The sequence below is a fragment of the Trifolium pratense genome, linkage group LG3 (genome assembly GCF_020283565.1).
Source record: "Trifolium pratense cultivar HEN17-A07 linkage group LG3, ARS_RC_1.1, whole genome shotgun sequence".
In the NCBI taxonomy this organism is placed as follows: domain Eukaryota; kingdom Viridiplantae; phylum Streptophyta; class Magnoliopsida; order Fabales; family Fabaceae; genus Trifolium; species Trifolium pratense.
This window is the reverse complement of record NC_060061.1, coordinates 24,780,004-24,803,051: the sequence shown is the minus strand read 5'-3', so window position 1 is coordinate 24,803,051 and position 23,048 is coordinate 24,780,004. Positions and strand designations below refer to the sequence as shown.

Genomic DNA, 23,048 nt, shown 5'->3' with positions numbered 1-23,048 from the left:
CTATGGTGGCTAAAAAAGCATGGAACATCATTCAAAATCCGGACTCGTTGGCGGCTAAACTAGTTAAAGCAAGGTATTTCCCACGCTCATCGTTACTCGAAGCATCTTTGGGTTATAATCCTAGCTTTGTGTGGCGTAGCATTTGGAAGGCTAGACAAATTCTTTTACGTGGGTGTAGGTGGCGAATTGGTAGTGGCGACAGAATCCGTGTTATGTATGATCCATGGCTGCGTGGAAAGGTTGATCGATCGGTGTCCTCACCTCAAGTGGAAGATGTTTACCATTTAGTTGTTAAAGACTTGTTACTTGAGAATTATAAAGCGTGGGATATAGCTAAGATTCATAACTTGTTTACAGGCCGGGTAGTGGACGAGATTATTGCAACTCCTCTTATTAGTTCGGTTAAAGAGGATAACGTGGTTTGGGAGGAGAAAAGGAATGAGTGTTATTCAGTTAAATCTGGTTACAATCTAGCTATGAGATGTATTATTCAAAGCGATAGGCACCATGTAGAGAGCAATTGGAATGATATTTGGAAAGCTCAATCTCCTCACAAAACGCGTCACTTACTATGGAGGTTGTGTAGGGGGTGTCTGCCGACACGAGTTCGCTTGAGACAGCGTTATGTAGAATGTGAACTAAGTTGTCTTGTGTGCAATGTTGAGGTCGAAGATGATATTCATGTGTTTTTTGGATGCGAAGCAACTCGCGAATGTTGGTCGGTCGCAGGCATGTCACAGTTGCTGCATAATGCAACTTACTAGCATGGGACTGTCGCAGACATGATATTTCGAATGTGCAGAAACGAGGACAGTGCAATGATAGGACGGGTTGCATCGTTATTTTGGTGCATTTGGCATAATCGAAATGACAAGATTTGGAATGACAATATTCAGTCCCCGAGCCAAGTTGGAAACGTGGCGTTCGTCGTCTGGAATGAATGGTTTACTGTCCACCAACTACAGCGTCATAACATTGTTCCTGTTGAGGATCCTAGGCCGGTTCGGTGGGAGAAACCAGAAGCAGGATGGATAAAGTGTAATGTTGATGCTACGTTTGTAGGTGGGTCCGGTGTTACTTCTATGGGTCTTTGCTTTCATGATGCCAATGGGCATTTTGTGGCTGACTTGACTCAATGACAGCAACCTTTTTATTCCATATTGGAAGGTGAAGCATTGTCACTATTACATGCAATGAAAGAGGCTATCCATCGTGGATTTGAGCGAGTCTAATTTGAAAGTGACTCAAAGTTGTTGGTTGACGCCATTCATTCGAGAAGATGGGGCAATTCGGAATTTAGTTTAATTGTTAACAACATTATTCTTCATGGCATATTCTGTAAACTTTGAGGTTAAGTTTGTTAGGAGACAAACGAATTTGATTGCTCATACTCTTGCTAGGGCGGCCAATGTTTGGGCTAGTTTCCAGAGATTTGAGATTATTCCCTTATGTATTGAACATTTATTAGTTAATGATATGAATTAAGTTTGTTTGGTTCAAAAATAAATTATCTAAAAATTAAATTTTTTGTATCATTAAATGCTATATTTTTATTTTTAGGTAGCTTAACATGTGTCCTTATGGCACAAGTTAACATGACTTTTTTTTTTAAGCAGATTTTACTAGACTTGATTAATTAAATATTTTGCATCTATTTTTCTTACCAAAAAAAATAATAATTTTGCTTAGGCATGAAGCGGCGTCGTTTGTTAGTGACTTTTAAAAGCCCACACTCTCCCAGTCCAAGTGAAGAGAGCATATCCGTGTCCTTGGATCCGGCTCACTAACCCTAGTCAATTCCAAACTCAACCACAGTTACTTCACTTCTCTCATTACTCGCCACGTGTCTCAATCCAACGGTCACCACCAAAGATATTCAGAACTACACTCCATTATAAATACCAACCTTCGTCATTCCAAAACCCCCAAACCCTAACCCTATTCCCATCGTTCACTGATTCAATCAATCAATCGCTTCTCTCTCCCGCAACCATGCCTAACCCTAGAGTTTTCTTCGACATGTCCGTCGGCGGCCAATCCGCTGGACGCATCGTCTTCGAGCTTTTCGCCGATGTCACTCCAAGAACCGCTGAGAATTTCCGTGCTCTCTGCACCGGCGAGAAAGGTGTTGGACGTAGCGGAAAGCCACTCCACTACAAGGGATCTTCCTTCCACCGTGTGATCCCTAACTTCATGTGTCAGGGAGGTGACTTCACCGCCGGAAACGGTACCGGAGGAGAATCGATCTACGGTTCCAAATTCGCTGACGAGAACTTCGTCAAGAAGCATACCGGTCCTGGAATCCTATCCATGGCTAACGCTGGTCCCGGAACTAACGGATCTCAGTTCTTCGTCTGCACCGCCAAAACCGACTGGCTCGATGGGAAACACGTCGTGTTTGGTCAAGTTGTTGAAGGATTGGATGTCGTGAAGGAGATCGAGAAGGTTGGATCTGGATCTGGCAAAACCTCTAAGCCTGTGGTGGTTGCTGATTGTGGTCAACTCTCTTAGATGATGATGATGTTGACTCTTTTGGCATTTTCTATTATGGTGGCTCTGAATTTTAATTTGATAAAAAAAAACTCTAGTGTTTTGTTATTCGGTGTCGTTTTGATGTTTTTGTCTGTGTTTTATGGATTGTGGTGGTGGTGCTATTTCTGGATCATGTTGAACCCCCTTCCTTTTATTGTAGTTGAGTTGAGTGAGTCTGAGTCTTGTTATGCTAAATATAAACAAATGATGAGCTACCTTCAATAAATTAGGATTATCATATTTAATCTCTGATCTATATTTCTATCATTATGTTTCTCGTTTTGTTTCTTAATGATTATGATCGATGATCGATTGTTTGCTATGATTTTGTTGCGTTTTGGGTTTGCTATTTATTTAGAAAATGTTGATTGAAATTGAGGTTTAGTTAAATTTGATAGTATTATTAAAGTAAATATTATTTTAATCATGTTTGATTGTTTGTTTTTTATTGTGCTATTTATTTAGAAAATGTTAATTGAAATTGAGGTTTAGTTAAATTTGATAGTATTATTAAAGTAAATATTGTTTTAATGTTTTAATCATGTTTGATTGTTTGTTTTTTATTGGTACTTTTTTTGCAATATGTTAGCACGTCAATCACGATATTGTTGGAAATTGGAATGGATTGCATAATCTGGTCCCTTTGTTTTGTAGTCGTGTCTAGATATTGTGATGATAGTGGTGCTAGGACAAATGAAAATATCTTAACAGATGGCACCACTATATATAATCAAAGAAACTACCGACCTAAAAATGCAAATTTTGTCTCATCGATCATTTTATATTACTTGAGTTTTGGCATTATATATTGTAATGTTAATGTATAGCTCTTTTGATTTCCATCTTTAAGTTTTTTTATGTCGCAATTTCCAAGTTTAAGATCGGTCGTCATAATTTTGGGCATGTTTTTCATGTTACATATCGTCACCTTTAGTATTTGTGCAGCTTTTAGGTGCCAGTGATCACTAAGTTGTTACTGAAAAAAAGCTAATAACACAACTGTTTTGTAAGATTTTGAAAGCGACCATATTTGATTGTTTATGCCTATGTTGAGACCTCATTCATAAAAACAAATTCAAATACTTGGATTTATTATATTTTTTATCAATATTTCAAAAAAAAAAATTATCAAAGGATTTATAAAAATGATTTCAAGGGTGTTATTACTTTAATAGAAAAATCAAAATAATAAACCTGTGCTTCAATGGATCTATGGAACATGGGACTTGTTCTAACATGCACTAGTCATGTAGGTTGTGTATGGTGCAAAACATTAAGTTACCATATTCAAAACATTAATTTAATAGCACACCTTCCCCATGAAATATTTTTCCTTCTCTCTCTGTCTAACTTTTTCCTTCTCTTGCCACTCGAGAATGTGTCCTCCGCGGTGTTATTGGTAGAATATTTTGAGTTCAATTGAGAAATTAAATAAAGGAATGATGAGATTTAGGGGGTTTGAATTTGAAATTTGGGGATTTTAATTGAACTATTTTGGACTGTTAACCAAGAACAGAGAATTATAATTTTTTTATTACAAGACTAATCAAAACAAGGAAAAAAAAAGGAGAAACACAAGAACAGAAAAAAGATACTATTAAAAAAAATAAACTATTCTTTTAGGAAGAATGTTCGAAATGATTCGCTTCCGAGGAGTTTGAGAATGTCTTTCGAGAGATCCGTATTACATTGCTTTAAGAAATTGAGTTTGAATAGTAAAGAAGCTCTTCAACGGAAGTCTTTGGCTAAAATAAGGCCTTCAAATAGGAAGAACATTGAAATGGGTGGTTTGGGAGGAGGACGACGAAATTGGGATGTTGACCATGTAGCTTATAATGATGTAATGGGTGGTGATGGTTGGGTACTTGCAAGACAATGTGATGGTTGGTGTGACTGTTCGTTCCCATGAAGCTCGAAGAGATAAAATTTGGCAGAGGGATATATGGTAGGGTTGGGAATAGGTCAGGGCAGGCCAGACTTTGACAAGTCTGAGTCTGGCCTACGATTTTTCTTCAGGCCTAAGCATGGCCTACGGCCTATCAAATGCAATTTTTTTTTTGTCTGGCCTGAGCTTTTTAAAGTCTGATTTGATCTTGTAGCCTGTTTAAAAGCTAGTGTTACATAAATGTATCTATATAGTCTTTTTTTTTAAATCACTATATATAGTCTTTTTAAATAGGCTAAACAGACCTTAAAACCTATTTCACATTAAAATTTTTTATAATTTCTACAACATTAAGAAAAAGCTAATAAAATGATTAGCACATGAATTAAAAGCTAATAAAATAACAAATACGACTACGGCAAAGTTAAGTATGTCATAATAAAATTATTATATAAATAATAATATTACATAATAATATTACATAAATAATAATTATTAAATATACACACACCGGCCTATCAGGCTTTGTATGTTTTTTAAAAGTTTGAGTCTGGCCTATTTATATAAATAGGCTTTTTTCAAAGCACGAGCCTAACATTTTTAATAAACAGGTCAGACCAGGGCAAATGCGTCTGTAGGCCGTCTGGCCTATTCCCAACCCTAATATACGGTGAAGTGATGTTGACAATCAAGATGTTGCACTGTTGCACACTGAGTGATGCGCCGCTAGTATGAAAAACTTGGTGTGAAGATGGGGTCGGAATGTTGCTGGCTAGAGAAATGAGGTGTGTGGTAGGCGAGAATGGATCCTCTCCATTTTTTTAATATCAGTTTTTATATTTCAACTCTTAATCAACTTTTTGTTTTTAATTTAGGATCCTATCCTCTTTTTATAATTTGAATGGTTTAGATTTCACATTAGTTTCTATTTTTTTTTCCATTGACAGACTCATTCTCGTGGTAGACCATGGTATTCTTATAAGCTACGTTGCACGGGTACTCCATTTTAGACAGAGTACCGGTACGCGTATGATACTCCCATGATACGTACCCTCAAAGTACCGAGTTTTTTTTTTTGTTTTTTCATGCGGGTACACGCGTGGTACTTCCGGGGTACGCGCGTGGTACTCTCATGGTACACACGTGGTACATATTTCATAAAAAACTATTCTCTTTTTTTTTTCAACACTTTCCAATCCCATTCATTTTTTATTTGTTTTTTTTAATAAAAATTCATTTTAGTTTAAAATTAGAATCAATTCAGTCTCCTTCCCTTTTTATTTATTTTTAATAGTAGAGCCGCATAGTCTTACTACTACTCATAATTTCTTAAACGTGTAAATCACAATATAACTACTTTTAAAGTTTGCTATTTTTTATGTTTAATTATTTGTTTTAAGAATATAATTTTATTATTTTAAGTATATAACTATATTAAAAAAAAATTATACGAGCGTACCCATCCCTTAATTTTTTTAAAAATGTCGTACCACGTACCGTACTGGATATCCAGTACCGTACCCGCACCTATGCAAAATAGCTTATAAGTAACAATTAATACAATGATAAAATGTACTCTTGCACCGTGGAAGACCGTAAGGTATTTCACATTAGACTTCACCATGGACATGACGGCATGTCGACCAAGCCTGCAAAACTGTTTCTATATTACACTCCTTCACCTCAAAGCTTGCTTGTTTGGAAACTAGTATCCGGACCCGTGCAAAGCACGGGTAAAATGAGACAAAAATTTAACATTTTAATATTAAAATTTTCATAATTCTCAGATAAAAAGAATGAAAAATGAAAAGTTATAACATAAAAAAAAAGTAGGATCCCATATTTGTCAAAAGTTAAATAAAATACGATCCTGTATTAATATATAAATATAGTTCCGGTGTAAATCACCCAAAAAAAAAGTAGGCCTCGTATAAATTACAAAAAAAATAAATCATTTCTCTTATACGTCAAAATATAGACTGTTTGTCCCATAAGTCCCAGCTCAACTGACAAAATGCCGAAATTGTTACGCCGGATGTCGTGACTCAGGTTCGAATCCGGGATCTCACAATTATATGTGAGTTTAATTTTAATGGATTATCACTTCATCTAAGACAAAAAAAAATATAGACTTGTGTGTAAACTTAAAAAAAAAAAAACCCCAAACAAACAAAAAAAGTTAAATTAATGTCATAATATCCATAGGAAAATAAATATGAAACAAAGATACCCTAAAAAGGTTATCTGAATATATCTTATATTAGTTAATTTTCACATCAATATCCTCCAAATAAAATAAATATAGAACATCGTATAAATTAAAAAAAAAAATTGTCTTTGTGTTAATATATGAATACAAATATAGTCCTAGTAATATATTTTTTTGGTATTAACCCTCTTATTCTCATGGAAGAATTCTCTGATAATTCAGAGTTCGACCGCCACGTAAGTATAGCCCCAAAATAATACATGCGCAAAAATATATGCCCATATAAATTATAAATACAAAAGTCTCACATAAATTATAGAATAAAGATAAATTCTTGTCTTAATATATGAAATATAAATATATAGTCTTCATATAAATCAACAAAAAAAAAAAAAAGTCATATATAAATAACAAAAAAAAAATGAACCTAGGCCCCATAAAAAATACAAAAAAATAGGTCAATATATGAATATATGAGTAAAAGTATAAAATCCCGTATAAACGTGTTAAAATAAAGCCCCCGAGCAAAGAGAAAAAAGTATAAATGCAGGGTTTTCTACATCTCAACCATCGATGAAAAAAAGTAATATGAATTTATGATAGAGAAATTGTTTACCACCACAAGCTTTTACTAATCCCTTAATTTTTGAAATTGCCTTAATTTATGGGGTTCATCCAATATTTGACATTTCCAAAAATATATTGCATTACCATATATTTTCCAACTATTCTAAATATACTACAGTCAATAAATATATATACTATAGTCAATTTAAAGGATTTCATATAGTAATACTAAAATTAGTTGAAAATTTTACTTCCAATTGGTTTTTCAATTCATAAACTATAAAGAAATTGATTTTTCAATTAAGGGTGTATTGTATTTTTTATTTAATTTTTTGGAAGTATATTTTTTATTTAATTTAATATCATTCTTTTAATATAAAAAAAATAAAATTGGTAAGACTTTCGTACAACTAATCAACCATTAAATTAGAAAAATTATACCTGTACCAAAAAAAAAAAAAAATATAGAGGATTTAGGTGAGACCAGAAAGACAAGACAACTCACTTATTGCTCTCATCTTGGTTAATTATGGTTTTCAATAGTTTTAAACACTAAGTTGTGTTTCAATTTTTTTATCAAGCAATTTAGTGGCTAGAAATTTCATCCTAAACTGAATAAGTGGACCTTAATATATAATATAATATTCTTACCAACTGAGTTACGGTGGAATTTCAAATTTAGATAGTCTTAATTATAGTTTTTTTTTTTCAATTTACATCCACACACAAAATTGGTTCTTTCTCTCAATTTTTTTAGACGAAAAATTGGCAATATAAAATACTTAAATGAGGTGTCCTAATATGATGACATGAAATGATTAATTACATCCATAAAAATATAATAAAACTTTTTAAAATATTTAATTTAAATACGATAGCAACTAAAAATAGATGATGAATAAAAATAAGTACTAAAATTCGAATTAGGCTTTGTACTCAGCCCTGTTTGAATTAACTTATTTTTAAACTTATGCAAACAGATTATGCAATATAAATTATGTTTTATGTTATTTTATAAGTTCAGTGAAAATTGTAATTTTTATAAGATATTTTTATCATAAACTATATTGACAAACTTATAATAATATATAAAAATTACATAATCTATTTGCATAACCTCTCTAATTCAAACTATACTTTAATTAATTAGAAAATCAAACACTACAAAATACAGTAAACTATAAACGATTTGTACTTATCAAACTTAAACTAAGTAATTATTATTATTCTTTGAAGGAGTTAAGCCAATTAGTTACGACTTACGAACATACTCCAAAAGTAAGGTGTGTTTTTTTTTTCTCAGTGCCGCCGGAACCCTAAAATCCTGATTGTGTTTCTCAGCTTCTTCATTGAAATGGAAATGTCATGGTTAAGTGCAATTTTGGTCGGTGCTGGTTATCTTGCTTTGGGTTTCTTCATTGGTTCTCACTATCATCCTCGTTTCCCTTTATCTCGCAAATTTTCATTATCTAAAGACAAAGAAGAAGATGCTTCACTTCTCAATGATAATGATAACAACAACGGTAAGCACAAGAAGAACACTAAGTCCAAAGTCAAAGACCCACTTGAGATTGAACAACTCGCTGATATTCTCGATGATTTTAAGATGGTAAATTCATAAAAAGACATAATTTTTTTCTTACCCATTAACTATATAATTTATTGGGTTGTTTAAAAAATTGTTCCTTTTTATGCAGATACTTGTTGTTAGAAATGATCTTAAAATGGGTAAAGGAAAGATTGCTGCTCAATGCAGGTATGTTATCTTTGTTTGTGTCACTTTGATCATGTTTGGATAAGTAACTTATTAAGGGGTTATTGTATAAGTTCTTATGTATAAGCTGTTTCTATAATAAAAGATAAAATAAATTCATAAATTCATTCATATAAGCTCTAAGTTGTTTGCATAAGCTATCCTGAATATCTTATTAAAACAAGGTGAGATAATGTGTGTAAGTTGTTTTCATAAGCTCTCTTAAATTGTCTGTAAGTACTTATCCCGTAGATAAGCTAAAATCGTCAATCCAATCAAGTGCTTTGTTTATTTGAAACTTTGAATACCTTCCAAATAGATTATTGTTGCTTAGAGTGTGACACATTAGGCTAACATAGAGGACCCTTGTCCTGTGAAGGGTGAACTTATTTATTGCTCCTATTTTGTTTTTCGTTTAGTATTTATTTTTCATCCAGAAAAAACATGATTAAAATGGTTCAAGCTGAGTTTTCTATCTGTCTTTCTTTTTGTAGTCATGCAACGTTGGGTCTCTACAAAAAGGTTCTTTATCGAGCTCCAAAGGCTTTAAATAGGTACTGACTTACTGTCACTTGATGAGCTTGCTGGTCATCTTGAATTGTATAATTTCATTCTCAAGTTTTTCAATGCCACTGTGCAGGTGGGAGATGTCTGCACAGCCCAAGGTTGTTGTCAAAATTGAAAGTGAAGAAGATATGCTGGCTTTGCAAGTAAGTATTGTTTGATTTTTAAGGAAATCTTGTGCTACTTTAGCTAAGTTCTATTTGAATCTGTTCTATGATTTTTATTGGATACTTGCTTATTACACATTGGTCAGTTATTGGTTGCGATTATAACAAATGATTACTATTAGTATTAAGGTTGCTTTTGGTGGGAAAGTATGCAAGAGAAGTTCAGCAACCAGATGTAAAATAGAAACCACCTTTTGACATTTGAACTAGCCAAAAAGTAGTAGATTTGGGATAATCATTTTACTTGTAGAAACTGCCTAAAGCCTGTGTAGTCAATGCATGTAAAATAGGACTAGAAAAGGGTCGCTTTCATTGAGCAATGTAAGGCGTTAAACTTGGGCTTAACTGTGAAAATATCATCTGCAAACATTAAACTTAGAAAATGCATCTTTATTCTTTGCTTACTGACAACTGCAATCATATATGGCTTTTAAATCTGTTCCAAAAAATTGTTGTGGATGATTTTTAAATAATCATGTTGAAAAGGCGAACTTTGTTGTCTGAGATTGTCAATACACAAATGAAGTGGTAGCTTTCTATAATAGCAGAGTGGATAATTTGGGCTGTACGCGATGATTGGGCTGGGAGAGGAAGTGGGGAAATTCATGCAACATAAATATTTTGATAAAAAAAACATGGCAAATTAGAAAGAAAATATCATTTCAATTTATTAGGCTGAAAAGATTAATTGAATTATATAATTTGAATCATGTTTAGACTGGATTTAATTGTATGAAAAATGCAAAAGAAGTTATGGATATGACAGCTTTGAATAAGATTTTGTAATTTGTGGTATATACAATGAAAAGTCAGGGACTGAGGAGGTGTGGATAGCATACAATTGGCCACCCTAATAGCTGAACTGTATTCTAGTAACCCATGGATTACATTTGATTTCATAAACTTGTAACTTAGTATATCTTTTATTATTGTAAAAGGATCTCTTGTGGAAGGTTTAATAAGCTCGGTTAGAAATTTTAATCCTGTATGAGTACGTAAATCACAAGGTTTTTTATTTTAAGAAAATGAATATTATAAACAAGTTTTATTATGTTATCAAGATATTGTCAGAATCTCAAATAGGTTAGACTATTTTGTTTTTCTTACTCATTTTATGTAATCTATATTTTATATATTGATTTGGTGTTATCTTTTTCTTCAAATCAATTAGTCCTATTTATCAGTATCCTCTTCTTCCATCATTTGCTTCAATTTCTCAAAAATTATCCTAAATTTTATTCTAATGCGTGACTCCTATCCTATCTAAAGATAGGTTTGGTTTTAGTAAAATTGTTGTTTATTGTGTAGGCTAGGGCTAAATCTCTGAAGTTACCAACTCATATCACAATAGATGCTGGTAGAACACAGATTGCACCGAGTAAGTATTTGGAACTACTCTTATTCCGCTATTTGATTGATTTGTTATGGATCCGCCACATAATTGAAACTGTTATGTGTGTGTCGTATTTTAGTGCCTTACAGTGTAGTAGTATTTTCAAAAATTTAACAATATCTCACACTTGATGTAATTTGTCAAGTTTATTTGCTGGATAATTGTGTCTTCAGAAGTGATGTACAACAACTAGAACTGAAACTAGAGAAAATTTTCAATCAATACCCTAAACCCAAGTTTAATACATCATCCTCTTTTTGTATATTGAAGTTTAATACATGCTTGAAAGTGCTGATCCACATTTGCACTCTGAAGAAAAGAGTGATGTGCAGTAGGTTCCTTTGGAATGCGTCTAGCTGTGTCTGATTTGAAAAAAGGATAGGCGGTTAAAGGGGATTTACATGTTAAACACTGATCAGAGTGAATAACTTTGCATTTTTTTTAGTTTTTTCTTGCATCTTCTACTTCTTGTGTCTGTATGATATAAAGGTTTGTTTATATTTAATTCTTATCATAGTTTTTTTTTTTTCCTTCTAGATTCCAGAACAGTGATGGCAATTCTCGGTAATACTCTCCTCTATTATAATGACCATATATACTTTTTCACGTCAGTTTAGGTTTTCCTTTACTTTTTACAGCTAAAAATAGTTCGATTAAACATGTTTTCCATGTGCAGGACCTGTTGAAGTGGTAGATGAGGTAACAGGTGGACTGAAACTTCTATAGTTTTGTGTCCTGTCAAGGTGGATTCATTATTTACCATGAGGTTGGGTGTTCATGACGAACAACACATCGAAGGATATGGACTTAACGTAATTAGTTCCCCTGTGAAGATTTGCCTTGTTCTTTGGCCACACAATTTTAGTTAATCTTTAGTAGACAGTAATGATGATGATGATGATGACAATGAAAACTTACTGTTGGAGATCCTCACTCAAAAACTGGAATCATGAGAATAATAGATAATACAGAAGAGTGCAATTTATTTATTTTAGATGAAATGTTCTTGTGTCCAAAATTTATGATCCTAGAGGTACCATGATTGGTTTTGGAATGTATGTGACTTTTTTCTGGCCGTCTATAAAAAAAAGTGGATGTCAGTTGTTTGGCATGAGAAAATATTGAAAGGAAAAAAAAAAAGAAGAAATTTTCAGGTTGTCAATATTCCCAATGGTTGCTGTTTTTATTTTTTAGTTTGTTTTCTTGAATTTGTTTCCATTATTTTTCAGGGTTTACATGCATTTGAGATTAATGAGGAAGAGTGATTTTTTTTTTTTTTTAAAGACGAGTCATGCTAACACGTGTCCTTAGAACTTAGAAGACATACACATTGTGAAAAAAATCTAAGGGCGGGTGAGTGTGACGTTGGCTGTTATCATGGACTTGGATTTTCTCCTAACTATTATCTCTACATCTCTCTTCGTACTCTTTGGATTGCAAAACAAATCAAGAGAGATGCAAGAAAATAGAATGAGAGGATCTAGGATCTAATTTGCTATTTAATCTGAAATGATTGCGTTTAGATTTTTATTTTTTTGAACGGCGATTGCATTTAGATCTATTGGAGACAGTTTGTACTTTGGTTTTCCAAATTAGTTATACTGTGGTATTACTCCCTTTTAAAAGGTACAGTATAAAATAGAAGAGGAAGTCACAAACCTTATTATGTGATGAGGTATGGAAATTTCATATTACAGTAAATTTCATAACAAAAGAGATATCATGTTAGGCTGGAGTGCTAGGCTTTCATAATAACAAAACTGATAATCATCTCACGGTTATCAATTCTATGAAAGAACCATTTGATTCATGGAATACTACTAATTATTGGAGACAAAAAAAAAACGAACAAATCAATGAATGAATCATTTACTTTTTCTGCGGTCAATGCACAAGTCATAAAGGAATTCTAGTACCTAATTAAATGGTTCATCATTAACTGGACAAGAGTATGTATTAGTGAGTTAGTTCGTGTTTGCCACCACGGTGATACATCGTTCTAACGCACTTCATTGCCAAAGCTACGACTTGAGCTTCGATTTTGACGTGCATGCATTCGCTATCTATCCAACACAGTCCACAGTTCCAAGCACGGCAATTAGTCAATATGCGCATGCACCACTGCACAAGCAAAACCACTTCAATACCAAATAAAGAAAGTTAAGACCACATAAATTATAACTTCATTAATAGTTAACATTAGATGAAAATGAGTCTTAATTACTGTTCATACAGCTATACAAATTTTGCAGTCACAAGTCCAACCAGCTAAACAAAATTTGTATCAACTGCCTCAACAACCTACTTTCACAGCACTCTACGAGCACCGATCTTGACAAAAGAATTACTGGTTTACAATTGAATTTTTATAGCAACTTAAGTTACAACTTACAAGTGAATTGAAAATAACAGTACACTAAACATAAGAATTGCCTACATACAAGTTAAGCCTTGAAACAAGTTTTAGTCAAAATTTACTGTTTCATTTCATAATTATGAACTCATGAAGTGTCGGTGTGCGAACTTTGGTATCACATCTGCTCTAAAGCGAGGGATACATTTTAAAAGGAAAAATGAAGAGTAAAAACCAGTGACTAAAAATCCAGAGAGTGGAGGATATAAACAACTTATTAGTATGTTGTAACTATTGATTTTCTAATCAATGATTATAACTTCTCATTTCACCCACTTTAAAGGAGGCAAGTCCCTAATAGTAAACATATTCGGCAATTTTGCTAATAAAACTAACAGAACATTTTTTCCACTCTGCAAATACTAACCTTTTACTGAGCTTTTCTGATTTGGATATGACACCATATCGTACGACGGATTGTAAATACAAACATGTCCACTTTTCTAGGCTGCGAAACCTTGGCATCAACCTCGTTTTCAGATAGTTCATCCAAAAGGCATTCTACATTGGCTTCATTGCTCTTCTTAACATGCAATGGTGACAACTGAAGTGCCTTGTTGAGCTCCCGAGTAACACAACAACCACGCAATAGAAAGTCGCGCACATCCAAATTCAACTGCTGCTCCTATATTACCCCATCTTCATTTGTAAAATTTTTCTTGGCTTCAACCCTCTCCTCAACATGTCATCACGCAATTCAAACGCCTTGTTGAGCTCTCCATTAACACAACAACCATATATTAGCAAGTTATATGCAACCAAGTCTGGTTCAACACCTTTTTTTAACATGGTATCCCACAATTTAACTGCTTCTCCTACATCGCCACATCTGCAATACTCATAAATTAATGTTGAATAGGTTATACAGTCAGGGAAAATCCCATTTTCAGCCATTTCAGAGAAAACTTTGATGGCTTCAATTAATCTACCCAATTTGCAGAAGCCACGGATAAGAATGTTATATGTTGCAGTGTTTGCCAAAAGCCCTTTAAGCATTGCATGGTGAAGCTCTATAGCTTCCTTCATATTTCCCTCCTCCGTAAGACGGTCAAGAAAACAAGCATATGTAATTGAATTAGGAGCGATATTTGCAGCCATCATTTTCTCAAAAAGGAGACCCGCTCTATCGATTTCACCTGCTTTGCATAAACCATTCATGAAAGCAGTGTAAGTGACAACATTAGGAAAGCATTTCTCAGTAACCATTAAATCCCAACATTCAACAGCTTTCTTAAAAGACCCTCCTTTGCTGTATGCATCGATCATACTCGTATATATTACACAGTCAGGTCTCAATCCTTGATCATACATCTTTTTTAAGAGACCAAATAACACTTTCATGTCAAGCTGTTTCAGAGCACCGTCAATAAGAACAGCATGGCAAACGAGGTCCATGTTGATTCCTCGTTGAATCATCTCACAAGAAGCACTCAATGCCTCTGTCAGTCTTCCTTCACCACAATAACCATGTAGAAGTGCACTGTAGCACATCTCATTTAACTTGAGGTTCTTCTTGTGGAGGTCATCGATAAAATCTTTAGCTTCAGAAACCCTACCAGTAGAACAAAGGCCACTGATAAGAGGTCTGTAGGTATATGTGTCCGGAACAAAGCCCTTATGGAGCATGTCTTCAAGCAATTCAAAGGCTTTGTCAATGTTATGAGCCCTACAATACCCCTCAATCATAACATTATATGTCACCTCGGTTGGCATGATTTTTCTTTCTACCATTTCATCGAAAAGTTTGGACGCTTCAGCCATCTCATTCGTGTTGCAAAGCCCATAAATAAGTGCAGTGAAAGTATAAACACTTGGAGCTATTTCTTTCACATGCATCTCATTATATAGCTTAAATGCTTTTTCTACTTGTAGATGTTTGCAATGTCCACTGATCAATGTTGTAAAGGTAGTAGCAGTTGGCTCTAACCCTTTATTGATCATCTCTGTATACAGAGACTCAGCAGCACTCAAATCCCCAAACTTGCATTGGCCATTTATCAAAGAGTTGTAGGGATACACAGTTTCTCTTATACCGTCTTCTATCATTCTATCAAAATAAGATTTTGCAACATCCAACCTCCCCTTTTTGCAAAAAGAATCAATCAGAATAGAGTAAGTAATATCATTCGGCGGAAAATTCATCGAACGCATATTACTATAAAGCAATTCTGCTTTATCCAAACCTCCACCTTTGCACAACGAGTTTATTAACGCATTATATACAAACAAACTTGGCAGAAAACCAAACCTTCCTAACTTAACAACCAAATCATAAGCACTATCAATCTTACTCTTCTTTCTTAACCCATCTACCAACCCAGATACAGCAGCCTCAGTTGGAACAAACCCTAATTCAATCATTTCATTCATGAGGCAAATTCCATCCTCAAACCGTTGCACCCTACAAAATCCAAGTACTAGTGTACAATATGTAACCACATCTTCCTTCAAACCCTTTTCCCTCAACGAATTTCTAACCTCAACAGCTTCCGAAACCCGACCACCCTTGCAAAGACCGTGAATCAAGACATTGTAAGTCACAATATTCAAATCAAACCTATTAGATTCCATCCACATAATCTTTTCCTTAGCTCTAAAAAAATCTTTCAACTCACACAAACTCCGAATCACCGCAGAACAAGTATAAGGATCAGGTTTAAAACCAGCATTGACAGACTCATCAAAAATTTCCCAAACCAATATAAATTTTCTAATTCTCAACAAACCATTCAACAGTGTACTCAATGTTCTAACCTCAGGCAACAAGGAATTAGCAAGCATAAGTTTTACAACAATCCCAGCATTAAAAACTCTTGTGTTTTGCAAGTAACTCTGAACCAAAAAATCAAAACCCAAAGTAGAAGAAAACTTACATTGCTTATGAGATTCTAAAAACTTGTCAAAAACAAATCTTGGGTCAGACCCACGAAGAATAAGAGTATGCAAAAGCGAATTAGCAGGCCAAAAAAGATTATTTTCAACAAGGGCATGAACTAATATTGCAAATGAAGTTGTTGAATGGTTCATGTTTTTGTGTAAACCGAGAAAGTTGAAGAATCTTAAAGCTAACTTGGAATCATGTAAGGTTTTGATTAAGACGCGTTCTACATGATGGGGTTTCAATGTGGATGAAATTGAAGGGTCGTTGAATGCTATTTTCCAACTTAGATTTCCTCGAACAATGTCGGAAATGAGTGAGATGAAACGAGTGTCGTTTTCGTCATTGTCGTTGAATTTGGAAGTGCAAAAGTTTCTTTGAAGAAAATGGTTTGATTGTGAGGGTGAGAGGGAGAGGGGTGCGCGGCGGAGTTGGTGTAACTTCATCGGAATTCATTCGCTACTGCCCCAACAACACCTCAGGTATATTGGTTTTGGGTAGAGTTGTCAAAAAGGGCGTGATGTTTTCTCTTCGGGGGGCCGTGTTTCTTTTATACCCCCAATATTTCAATTTTGCCCTTGTGAAAAATTCGGTTCGCAGAAACCGAATTTTTTCTAGTGCAAATTCAGAGTAAATTTTGGTTTTTAGAAACCGAAATTTATTTTCAAGGCAAAAAAAAACTTCGGTTTCTGCGAACCGAAGTTTTTTCAAGGGCAAAATTGGAAACTCAGGGGGATAAAAGAAACACGGGGGGTGGGGAGAGAAAACATCAAAGGGCGTCCCGACACATTTCGGGGCCGACCCGTTGGGCTTCGGGTTTCGTCATGTCGGGCTAAAAAGTCCGGGTAAAAAATGGGCTATCAAAATTACTGTATGAGTCAGTCCCGGTACGGGTTATCGGGCTTTCGGACAGTTTATTTTTAAATTTTTTATTTTACTTTTAGTGATCGAACTCAACATTATTAATATGATCAATAATTCTCGCGTGCCCAATTTGTACTAATCCGCTATTTACATGTTTCTCGCGCGCCCTATTTTTACTCATCTGTAGAGCTGTCAAAGGGGCCGGCCCGGTCCGGCCTGGCCCGACCTTGAGGGGCCCGATCAAATAAAGGGGTCGGTCCAGCCCGGCCCGTTAACTTCATGGCCCGACCTGCTTAGCCCGGCCAGATAAGCAAAAGCGTACATGGCCCGATGGGCCGGCCCACTAATTTTCATAATATTTTTTTTTTGAAAAAAAAAAACATATTCTACTAAATTTATGTTATATTTCTTAACTAAATCTTCAAGAAGGTAATTCGTGTATCGCTATATTTTCTCACATAATCTCCCAAACAACAATATCTTCCTCTTTATCTTCATCAAACAAACAAACAAATCTCTAACAAATAATCTCATTCTAATCCAATAAATTTTTTGTCATATTATTAATATTACTACAAAAAAAAAATTCCAAGTTTTATATATTTCATTCATCCATTGTAATTTAAGTAAAAAAAAAAACAAAAATATAGAAAGAATATAAAATAAATACAATAAAAAGGTGATAGACTTAAAATAACCATATTCCAAGTTTTATATCTTTCGTTGTAATTACACAAAAAAAAATATAAAATTATGATATGCTTAAAAATAGGAATAAAACAGATTATAGATAGGAACAAAACACAAATAATAACAATAAAACAACAAAAATAAAAAAAATATATATATGAATTTATGCATAAAAATAGGACCAAAATTATAGATAAGGTCCGGCACGATAAGGCTCGGGCCCCTTTTTATGAAGCCCGGCCCGTGTAAAAGGATAGGGCTAATGGGCCGGCCCGATAGCCCGACCCTTTTTGACAGCTCTACTCATCTGCTGCCTACGAGTTTCTCGCGCGGCCTATTTTTACTCATCCGCTACCTACGAGTTTCTCGCGCCCTATTTTTACTCATCCGCTACTTACGAGTTTCTCACGCGTCGTATTTTTACTCATCCGCTACCTACGACTTGCTCGTGCGCCCTATTGTTACTCATCCACTACTTACGAGTTTCTCACGCGGCATATTTTTACTCATCCACTACCTACGAGTTTCTCGCGCCCTATTTTTACTCATCCGCTACTTACGAGTTTCTCACGCGTCGTATTTTTACTCATCCGCTACCTACGACTTGCTTGTGCGCCCTATTGTTACTCATCCACTACTTACGAGTTTTTCACGCGCCATATTTTTACTCATCCGCTACCTACGATACCTACGAGTTTCTCGGATGCCCTATTTTTACTCATCCGCTACTTAAATAGTAAAAATGAAAAATTTGAGGAAAAAAACCGTCCGCTACTTAAGTAGTGGATGATATTTGAGAAACTCGTAGGGCGGCAAAATAAATTATTTATATTTATTTTTAATTTTATTTTATTATAATTTATTCGGGCTTGCGAGCCGTCCGGTGCCCATTAGGGCCCATATTTTAATCGAACTTTATCGGGCCGGGCTAAAAAGCCCGAAAATAATTCGGGCTAGGATTTTCAAGGTCCGAGCCCGGGAAAAAAATCGGGCTTGGCGGGCCGGCTCATTCGTGCTAGCCCATTTTGACGGCTCTAGTTTTTGGGATCTTATGTAACAAAATCTTATTTATTTATTTATTTATTTATTTATTAAACCAAACTGACATATTTCTGTTTTAATTTTTTATTTTTGTCAATATACCTTTGAGAAAATTCACATTAGTGATTAGAAATTTCATATATTTTTTGTTTTAATCAATGTTTTTAAAACCGGACCGGACCGGCCGGTCCGACCGGTTCGCCCGTGAACCGGTGCCCTCAGCGGTCCGGACGACTAGCCAGAACCGCTAGTCAGTAGAATCGGGAAAAAACCGGTGTGAACCGGTATAAACCGGTGAGAACCGGGAAAACCGGTGAACCGGTAAACCGGGAAAACCGGCTGGTTTTCTCTTTGTTTTAAAAAAAAAACTGAATTATTTTTTAAAAAAACATTGAAACACGTGAAACTTAAAAAGCATTGATTTTTAATTTTCCAGTTCTCTAACATCAGTTAAAAAAAACAAACTGTTTTTTATTTTTATTATACAGATATTTGCATTTGTAATCCTAGATCTTGTAATAGTAAAGATGAAGATGAGATTCAATTGTCTACTAGTAATTGATATTTGATTGCATATTCGACCGTCAATGAAGCTATTTTTGCACGAGCTTTGTTTTGCTGTGCAGATTATGTTGTTGTGCTTGATATTGAGGCGGCGATGATGAATTAAATAAGAAGAAATTTTGTGACATAATTGATAATATTGGAAAGGCAAGGATGAGATTGAGAAGAAACAAAATAAAATAATACAAGGAATATCTAAGGAAGGAAGAAGAAAATTGTGAAAAGAAATAGAAAGAAGGAAGTAAGCAAGAATAAAAAGTTTGGCATATATTCACTAAGGAGAAAAGTTGTGCGGCTGTGTTGTTTGAAATTAGGGTTAGAATAAGCTTACAATATGTTTATGAGTATTATATATATTGAAAAGTTTGGGCTCTAAGAGTATTCAATATATTGGGCTCAATGTATTGGGCTGTGATACAATTTTCACTCATATGCTTTCTTTTTCAAAAATACTCTTATATACTTAAAAAAAATATTTATTTATTTATTAATTATCCGGTTCAATCGGTTCAATAACGGTCCAACCGATTGAATCGGTTGAACCATGAACCGAAAGTCTCACCGGTTCAATCTCCGGTCCGGTTCTTAAAACATTGGTTTTAATGTGGGTAGTTGGAAGATTGTATAGATCTCAACGTGATTCGCATATAACTGTTTGATAATAATTAAAGCACGGTGATTAAACAAGATTTCCTTGTATGTGTCGCAGACACCGTAATACTTTTGTATTAATGATCCGCTTTGAATGAGTCTCGGCATAGTCTGGAACGGTTGCTCCTCAGTCCTCAATCGCCAATTCGGGGTTGATATGATGATTTTTGTACTCCTTTAGATATTGATGGATTATAAGCGGAGCTTAGATTATAAATTTGGTTTTAAAGACTTTTAAACTCTTATACAGATTTTCACAATTGATCATCTTCCTTAGAATTAGTACCTCCGTTTCATTTTATAAGAACCACTTTGACTAAATGTACTAACCACTTTGACTAAATGCACTATTTATATCTCTTGTTTTGACCGTATTTTTTTAAAAGTATATAAATATAAATAATTTTTTTTTTGAACCAAGCAAACTTAATTCATATCATTAACTAATAAATGTTCAATACATAAAGGAATAATCTCAAATCTATGGAAACTAGCCCAAACATTGGCCGCCCTAGCAAGAGTATGAGCAACTAAATTTGCTTGTCTCCTAACAAACTTAACCTCAAAGTTTACATAAGAGGATGACATAAGAAGAATAATGTCGTTAACAATTAAACTAAATTTCGAATTGCCCCGTCTTCTCGAATGGATAACATCAATCAACAGCTTTGAGTCACTTTCAAATTGAATTCGCTCAAATCCACGATGGACAGCCTCTTTCATAGCATGTAATAGTGTCAATGTTTCGCCTTCCACTATGGAATAAAAAGGATCCACTATGGAATATAAATATAAATATTATCATATAAGATCTTGTTTTATTTGTTTCGATGTGTATTTTCAAAATATCAAATTTTTATAATTTTTACTTATACACAATTAAAGATATTCGTAATTAAAATTATGTTTTGGCATACGTGTAATGGTCGATGGGGTCTTATATTTTGGGATGGAGAGAGTATTAAATAAAGTTCTTACCGATGTTGAAAAATTATTTAATTATTAGTTTAATCATTGGGGTACCTTTTTTAATGGCGATGTGTGGTCTTTGGAAACCGCTCTCATGCATTATAGAGAGACATGGCTTGAGCCTGGATCCTCTCCCGTGAGAATTTCACCGGAGGGATTCCAGTACCAATCTCACCATACAAATGTTTTTGTTGTTCTTACCAGCTTGCAAAAAAAAAAAAAAGAATCAATGGTCCAAATTTAACTGGAGATAATTTTGACCGGAGACGATCCTCCCAACATGGCTTATGGGTGAGTAATTTTGTAGTGACATTTTGTTGCTTTTCGAGTGATGTGAGGGGTGGTCGCGTTTCATTTGATATTCCTTCCAAGTATGTGTGAATTGTTAAGCTGAAGTATGTGTTCTTGACTGTTGGGTGAAACATGCTTGAGACCTTTTTTATTTCACTTGACTCGTAAAATATAGTCTCTTTTATTTACTTTAGACCTTTCATACATTTTTCCCTTTCTTTTTGAGAGTTTAATGTGTTCTATGAGTTTTAATTCACATATTTGAAAATTCAGTATTTTTGGAGAATTTTGTTGAGTAAGATGAGACTTTAAACAAATAAATATCTTCGAATTAGATTATTATGTAATTGTATACAGAAAAAATAAAATAAAAACTAACTAAAGTGACACCATACCATTTGAATGTATTTTTGTCTAGGGACACACAAGATATACGAGGGAATTGGATATGGTGTTAAGTGGGATGTGATGACTCTCTCAAAGTATATAGGTGGTTTCAATATTCAGCATTTGCCTACTATAAATAATATTTGTCTTATGAACATGGGTTAGGCTATGCACTCAATTGGAAACTCTTTGGAACAATTTTTGAAGGGGAAACATGAGTGTGGTTTGATTGAGAATCGAACCATTATTGCAAATGTCACAATTCTTTCATCTAGCAAGGAGTGGTAAGGTCGTGGTTGAATATTTAAGTATGAGTATTGACTACCAATTTGCAAGTGTACAAATATAGTCGAAGTAATAAAAGAATATCGATCTACAGGGATTGCGCGATTATACAAGGGAATTGTGTCTATGAACATAATTGAAATTAACAAACATATTTGGGAGTTTAGTTGAGTAGTTTGATGGTAAGAAAATGTGCTTAATTCAATGATATGAAAGTGAGGTAGAATCATCGGAATCACCTAGACTATAGTTTATCGCATGCAATCTAACATATCATATGAAATCACTCAAGTATTCACAACTAGATCAACAATATGGTGAATCGCAATCTCTTGTCAAAATTCACCCTATCCGTTGTCGATATTCCTCCGATCTCTCGGATGTAAGCTACCGACTACGAAGTATTTGAAAACGCGTTGATCGTTCGCTACACTCTATGTTTCAATCTCTCGACCGGAAACACTCAAGTGCTTAATGCAATCAATTCGGAAATTAAATCAATATTCTCATACGTGATTTAAATCTAAATTCATTATAAAACTGATCAAGAATCATAAAGCATTAAACATAGATTTGCATTAAGTGAATACTATTACAAGAGTAATTTCACGGATACATTAGATTACACAACAACACACTACATTCTAAGCTATCCTAGATCCTACCTCGATGAAGAATCTAGCTCCTCATCTTGATCTGATCAGCCTCTATCTTCAACTTCATGGTTCTTGACTCCATTGTGTTGAAGATGTTGCATCTGTACCCTTCGTTCCAGGACCAGGCCTTCGTTCTTGCTCAAAATCTCAGAAAATATGAACCAGTGCAGAAAAATTCGAACCCAGGTGCAGAAAATCAAGTTTTCTTATATAGGAATTGCAACCACGCCGCGCGTCAGATCCATCACGCCGCGCGTGGTTGCTGATCTTCATCCTACGCCGCGCGTGT

At 34.4% G+C, this 23,048-nt stretch overlaps 3 protein-coding genes across 3 annotated transcripts; 2 read left to right on the top strand and 1 right to left on the bottom strand.

Annotated features, from left to right (window-relative positions):
* Positions 1-1,910: 1,910 nt before the first annotated feature.
* LOC123913685 (peptidyl-prolyl cis-trans isomerase 1) lies at positions 1,911-2,777 on the top strand. Its single transcript, XM_045964501.1, has one exon. The coding sequence runs from the start codon at positions 1,993-1,995 to the stop codon at positions 2,509-2,511; it is 519 nt and encodes a 172-aa protein (XP_045820457.1). The 5' UTR covers positions 1,911-1,992; the 3' UTR covers positions 2,512-2,777.
* Positions 2,778-8,392: 5,615 nt separating this feature from the next.
* On the top strand, positions 8,393-12,232 carry LOC123913684 (peptidyl-tRNA hydrolase 2, mitochondrial). The gene is made up of 7 exons (XM_045964499.1): positions 8,393-8,802; positions 8,891-8,949; positions 9,441-9,500; positions 9,587-9,656; positions 10,986-11,055; positions 11,608-11,634; positions 11,747-12,232. Exons 1-7 carry the CDS (start codon positions 8,548-8,550, stop codon positions 11,794-11,796), a joined length of 591 nt encoding a protein of 196 aa, XP_045820455.1. The 5' UTR covers positions 8,393-8,547; the 3' UTR covers positions 11,797-12,232.
* A 23-nt stretch (positions 12,233-12,255) lies between these two features.
* Positions 12,256-16,883, bottom strand: LOC123913683 (putative pentatricopeptide repeat-containing protein At5g59900). The gene is made up of 2 exons (XM_045964498.1): positions 13,851-16,883; positions 12,256-13,191 (listed from the first exon to the last, which is right to left on the bottom strand). Exon 1 carries the CDS (start codon positions 16,805-16,807, stop codon positions 14,114-14,116), a length of 2,694 nt encoding a protein of 897 aa, XP_045820454.1. The 5' UTR covers positions 16,808-16,883; the 3' UTR covers positions 12,256-13,191; positions 13,851-14,113.
* Between the last annotated feature and the right edge of the window lie 6,165 nt (positions 16,884-23,048).

Bases quoted from the DNA above. Each gene is read 5' to 3' on its own strand.
- LOC123913683 (XM_045964498.1), bottom strand. From the start codon at position 16,807: ATGAAGTTACACCAACTCCGCCGCGCACCCCTCTCCCTCTCACCCTCA.
- LOC123913685 (XM_045964501.1), top strand. From the start codon at position 1,993: ATGCCTAACCCTAGAGTTTTCTTCGACATGTCCGTCGGCGGCCAATCC.
- LOC123913684 (XM_045964499.1), top strand. From the start codon at position 8,548: ATGGAAATGTCATGGTTAAGTGCAATTTTGGTCGGTGCTGGTTATCTT. The intron at 9,657-10,985 runs GTAAGTATTGTT...TTTATTGTGTAG, and splicing joins AAGATATGCTGGCTTTGCAA to GCTAGGGCTAAATCTCTGAA. The intron at 11,635-11,746 runs GTAATACTCTCC...TTCCATGTGCAG, and splicing joins AACAGTGATGGCAATTCTCG to GACCTGTTGAAGTGGTAGAT.